The 6,381-nt window shown below is 34.6% G+C and overlaps 1 protein-coding gene and 1 pseudogene across 1 annotated transcript in view; both read left to right on the forward strand.

The window, feature by feature from the left end:
- Nucleotides 1-421, forward strand: part of LOC133854742 (chaperone protein dnaJ 13) — a 67,016-nt gene extending 66,595 nt beyond the window's left edge. Inside the window, exon 13 of the mRNA XM_062291009.1 lies at nucleotides 5-421. Within this exon, the coding sequence (XP_062146993.1) occupies nucleotides 5-61 (57 nt within the window). The 3' untranslated portion in view covers nucleotides 62-421. The remainder of the gene's footprint in view (nucleotides 1-4) is intronic.
- Nucleotides 422-3,904: 3,483 nt separating this feature from the next.
- LOC133853899 (thioredoxin-like protein CDSP32, chloroplastic) lies at nucleotides 3,905-6,098 on the forward strand (annotated as a pseudogene).
- Nucleotides 6,099-6,381: the final 283 nt, after the last annotated feature.

Below are 6,381 nucleotides of genomic sequence, written 5' to 3' on the forward strand. Positions count from 1 at the left end.
TCAGGTGGTGGTTGATGATTATGAGGAGTTACTAATACCCGAGGAAAGGCACAGAATCTAAATGCCATTCATTATGCTTGGGCCTTCACAAGGCTGAGGTACCTCAACTAGATTGCCGCCTCTCTTTTTTTCCCGTTACAGTGGTAATGGTGTATCTAATAAGGCGTTGATTAATATTTATTTAGAAAAAATAAAAAGCATTCATTAAATATTTTGTTTATTTGTATTATATTTCTCATGGTGAAATAAAAAGTATGTACTTGAAATGGCTCTGTTCATTTTCATTTAGGGCAGTTTTTTCGACTGTGATGGGCATAGGTTTTCATTATGATGGGTGTCCCATTTGCAAAGCAAGCAATGTAAGAATTGCAATAGAAGTTTAAATATGTATAACACCGTCAAGTTTGTCCTTTTTATGTCATTCACCAAAATTTGACCCAATTCTAATTAATTGCATGTTGATAAATTTTGTTTGCTCTATATACAAACAAACCAAGTTTTCGTTGTTTTTTGAAATAGAAATGCTATATATATCACACTTTTATCTCACTTTGCTAATGTCATACTGTTAATCTCTTTTTTTTTCTTCTTTTTTTTCTTTTTTATCGAATGACTAATTGGCAATGAGATATCAGCAAAGTGATATGTAGCTTTACTCTTTCTGAAAACTGTGAAACGTTCTACTGGGCAAAGTTAGAAGAGTTGGATAAAAAGAACAATTTGGCAATGCCATTATTCCAATGTATTATATATGAGTAAGGCTACATATTACACTCATCACCCTTATATATAATATATATTGAGTTGATAGTTAACACAAATACAAGAATTAGAATAGCCAGGACTTGTCATTCTGTTGTTCCTCCATCATTCTTGAAGTTGACTCTTTGCTCTCCATCTTGGCCATCAACAAAGGTCATCTCTTCTCGGACTGGCCAAGCGCTCCTGTGTTTGTTGACTGCGGCCAACAGCTCCATCTCTTCAATGTTTGGACCGCCTCTACGGTCTCTAGATGTGCTAATTTCTGAGCACACTTCGTTTCTAAATAGGCTGCTTTTTCCTTGGTGTTTAGAAGCATTTTTGAAAATTCCATTAAGACACTAGTTTTTTTTTTTTTTTTTTTGGCCTTTTCCCATCTAGAAAATAAAAAATAAAAAAAGGCAATAATTTGAGACCCGCATCGAGTATCTGGCAGCCGCCCACCTTTTTCACAGGTGTTACTGAAATAAACATTCCTAAAAGGCAAGACGACTGGCAAATTTAGATTGAATTGAAAAACAAATAAATAATAAAAACCTTTCGAAAATTGCCCCTTCATTCTTTTCAATATTTCCCTTTATTGGTAATTGTCAGACCATGATGTAACTCGTCATTCGAATATAGTCTGAGTAAGCCATGTCCGCCGTAGAAAAAGATCAAAATGGCCTTCGATTTTACGAAGGTAAATGCAGGGTTAATGAAATTACTTACCAATTATGGGAAGCATTTTTCAATAGATCTTGAAATAGAGCAATTCTATATACCATACCGCTATTTCACAATATTGATGTAACATTACTAATCAATCATTATTTTTTATTTTTTTTTTAAAAAAAAAAAAAAAAAAAACAAATGATGATCTGAAGTTGAATTGACAATGTAGCGTGAGATTGTGGTGTAGTATATATAATTAAATCGAAGATAAACCTCACATTAGTGAGAAATGTGCAGAACCTCTTTAAAATTGTCTAAAAGCATGAATTCTATTAAAACTCCAAAATAGTAAAAATACGCCACAATAAAGATATTGTTGTAAAATCCAATAAAATAACAAGACAAGATAAATATATTGTAATATGTGAAGCTAGTTCTTCAGGAACTATGCATGATTCTTCTCTATTATTGTGTGTCTTTATTTACAACTCAATACTCCCTTTTATAGACATGGAACCATAATGAGAGGTTAATGAATATGAAATGGTAGTACATGAATTAAAATGCTACATCAATGTATTACATGAATGTTATGAAATTTTAAAAGAAGACATGAATGTGTAGAATTCTAAGAGATGGAACTAAATGGTCATCCACCAAATGCATGAATGCATTCATAACACTCCCCCTTGGATGACCATACACTAAAAATATGTCTCGTTAACCTTGTCAACGAAAATCCAGTGGGAAAAAACATGTGGCGAAGGAAAAAAGAGTACATTATTCTTGTGTGTCATCGTATGCTTTAGGACTGCCTCATTAAAACCTTGTAAAGGAAAACCTAATAGGAAAAACCTTAGCAAAGGAAAAAGAGTACAATTAGCATAATATTTTTACTCCCACTCATTAGCATGACGAACTTTAATTGTTTATGATGAAAGATCCTTGAATCGTCGCATTCCAATGTTATTTACCAGTCCTTAAATGTTGCAGTTGGTAATGTTTTGGTAAATAAATTTACCAAATTGTCACTTTATCGTATTTACTTCACATCAATATCACCACTCTTCTGGAGTTCATGTGTATAAAAGAATTTCGATTAAATGTGTTTTGTTCTATCACCTTTAATATATCGTCATTTGATCTGTGTGAGACAAGCAACATTATTTTTATATATTGTGGGGCTATCTTTGATTGTGGATAAACCACACTTTTCTCGAATGTGTTGAATTATTGATCTTAGCCATATGCATTCCCGACTTGCTTCATGAATTGCAATAATCTTTGAGTGATTTGAAGAAGTAGCAACAAGTGTTTGCTTGACAGATCTCCAAGAAATAGCAGTACTTCCATGATATCATGTTTGAGATATGCCTTTATGCGAATCAGAAAGAAAACCCGCATCTGCATATCCAACTAACTGTGAATTTGAACTTTTTGGATAAAATAATCTCATGTCAGTTGTTCCACGAATATAACATAGAACATGTTTGACTACATTCTAATGCCTTCGAGTTGGTGCAGAACTGTATCTTGCTACTAAATTAATTGAAAATACTAAATCAAGTCGTGTGCAATTTACAAGATACATCAGAGCACCAATTGCACTAAGATATGGTATTTCAGGACCAAGAATTTCTTCATCTTCTTGAGAGCGAAAATGGTCCTTTTTCACATCAAGTGATCGAACAACCATTGGAGTGCTCAAAGGATGAGCTTTCTCCATGTAAAAGTGCTTCAGGACTTTTCTGTGTATGTTGACTGATGAACAAGAATTCCATTTAGAAAATGTTCAATCTATAAGCCAAGACAAAATTTTGTCTTTCCAAGATCTTTCATCTCAAACTCATTTTTTTAAATAAGTGGCAATTTTTGTGAGCTCTACTGGAGTTCTAACAAGATTTAAATCATCTATATAAACTGCAACGATAGCAAATCCAGATTTTGATTTCTTAATGAAAACGCATGGACAAATTTAATTATTCTCAAATCCTTCTTTCAATAAATATTTACTAAGATGATTGTACCACATGCGTTCAGATTGCTTTAACTTGTATAAAGATCTTTGTAACTTGATAGAATAAATACTTTGGGATTTAGAATTATATGCTTCAGTCATTTTGTATCCTTCAGAGATTTTCATGTATATATCATTATCAAGTAATCTATATAAATATGTTGTAACCACATCCATTAAACCCATATCCAAACTTTTTGTAACTACCAAGCTAATCAAAAATCTAAATGTAATTGTATCTACTACAGAGAAATATGTTTCTTCATAATCAATACCAGGTTTCTGCAGGAAACCTTGTGCAACAAGTCTTGCTTTGTATCTCACAATTTCATTTTTCTCATTACGTTTTCGTATAAATACCCACATGTATCCAATATACGATACACCTTCAGGTCATGTTTTGCTAATGAGTTCAATTTTGCCTGAATTGCTTCCTTCCACATTGGCCAATCATTTCTATGTTGACATTCTTCGATGGATTATGGTTCAATATTATCATTACTTCTGGTAACGTCAAATGCAACTTTAAATGAAAATATGTTGTCGACAACAATTTTGTTTCTATCAAATATCTCTCATGTACTTATATAATTTATTGAGATCTCATTATTTTCAGGTACCTGTTCCTCTTCATTGGGTAACTCTCTAGGAGATTCCTCTTCAAGAGGTTTCTCTTCGAGGGATTCATTTCGAGGAGAATTTTGTACAGAAAATTTGGATGGATCAATTTTCGCTTTCTGTTTTGTGGCTAAGGCCTCTTCAGGAGCGCCGATTTCATTTCCTTGTACTTTTCTCTTTCGGGGAATATTATCATTTGCACCAATAAGTCTTCCACGCTTCAGGCGTGCCTTAAACTCATTTGCTATTGTATTAATTGATTGTCCTACAGGGACTTCTAGTTCACATTAATTTGTACGATGATCAAAATGAAATAACATCGAATTATTCCAAGTGATTTCTTATCGTGCTTCTGGTAACGACTTTTCTTTCCCTAGTGATGGGAATATATTTTCATCAAAATGACAATTTTCAAAACGTGCTTTAAAAATATCACCAACTAAAGGCTCAAGGTATCCATAATATAGAGAGAATCAAAACCAATATAAATCTCAAGTCTACGTTGAGGTCCCATCGCTGAGGTGGAGCAATTGAAACATATAAAGCACAACCAAAAATGAGAAAATGAAAAATATTTGGTGGTTGATCTCGGATCCGGCTTCAGTGCTGTAGTGAAAAACTACAGAACATCTGTTGTTAAAATATGAATGGCCCAGATTTAACTCAAACTTTTTTTACTAAAACTGTCGTTTGAGTTTCACAGCAAATCGTCTATTTTCTTTTGTGACTTGACGCGGTTTGGATAGGAAATAGAGCTCCACATATCACAGTATTGAACTGTCCTCGCCCTTCTACCTGCTCCTTCCTTTCTTCGTAGTCTTCTCCTTTTTTTATTTTTTATTTTTTGATGAATAGTCTTCTCCTTCTGAAGAGGACGATGAAGAATATGCTAAGGAGACAAAATTTTTTTCAGAAGATGCGATCTTTTTCATGGGAGAGAAGCCGTTTTGAGCCAGCCATTTCTTGGATGACATGTCTGCGGATAGGGTTCTTTGAAGAGAAGCATCTTTGGTTCTTTCGCTGTCTGACCCAAGAATGGTGACGATGCCCTGCTTTTTCATAACCTTACAAAACTGAAATTCACCACGGGAGAAGCACAAGTTTAGATGCACATATAGAAGTGAGCAAAATTGAGAGAAACGAAAACCCAAGAAGCAGAAGATGCAGATCAGGGTAGTATGCAACAAAATTGAAAGTTTCAAAGCAGATTTTCATCAAAGATGTATGTGTGATGAAATTTTTACCTTAGCCCTCAGATCGACAAGCAACAACGCATCCAACAAAGGGCTTGCTGGGCGATGAATCAGAAAAGACAAAGGAGATTTGCAAGCAAGAGAAAATCAACAAAGTCACACACTTTAGCTTTTACAAGAGCATGGAGAAAATTCATGAAGAGGAGGCCAGGGGATATGCCCAGACGTGCTTGTGGAAGATGTGTAATACTACGGAGATAATCACTCTTCTGTGGTACAACTAGCTACATTGTAGGAAGGATGTGGAGAAGCTGATTGAAGATAAAAAAAAGGTTGATCATATAAGCTGATTGTGCTTGATGTGAGGTTGAAGCATTGTGGGCCATGTGTTAAGGTTTATCCGACTATATGATTAAGCTGTCAAAGCAGGTGGCGGACTCCGTGGTGTTTGTGTGCGTGCGCATGAAAGGGCGATGAGAACGAGAGCCATATGCAGTTCTTGAAGGACATGGACGTGGTAGAGGTGCCTTGTTTTTGTTCATCGGGGACAATGAGATTTGTGGAAGGTACGTGGGTTCATTCTGGTAAGGGACGATCATGTACACCACTCTAAGTGATGTTTCCCGTGTTGTCATTGAAAAGAGAAGATCCTCCTGCCCAAACGGCGTCTAGTCACAAAAAAAAAATGGCGATTTGCTGTGAAGCTCAAACGACACAGTTTTAGTTAAAAAAAAATATGAGTTAAATCTGGGTCATTCATATTTTAACAGCAGATGTCCTGTAGTTTTTCACTACAGCACTGAAGCCGGATCCGTTGATCTCAACTAATGATGCAGCATATAATATTGCATGTCTCCAAGCAGAAACAAGAAATTTTATTTTCATAAACAAATGTAAAGCAATTAACAGAAGTCGTTTAATAAATAATTAAGTTAAATCATTTTGAGTATGAGTATGAGAATGAGCCAACATGATGTTCAACATTAATACCGATTGACATGCAATAGTTATAAAAATGTTTGAAATGTAATTCACCCGCATTATTCATCCAAATAGATTGAATTGGACAATCAGGAATTGTGCCCGTAATCTAATTATTTGGGCAAGAAGTGTAGCAAATACAACATTACAGGTAGAAAG

Source organism: Alnus glutinosa, chromosome 13 (assembly GCF_958979055.1).
Source record: "Alnus glutinosa chromosome 13, dhAlnGlut1.1, whole genome shotgun sequence".
NCBI classification, from domain to species: Eukaryota; Viridiplantae; Streptophyta; class Magnoliopsida; order Fagales; family Betulaceae; genus Alnus; species Alnus glutinosa.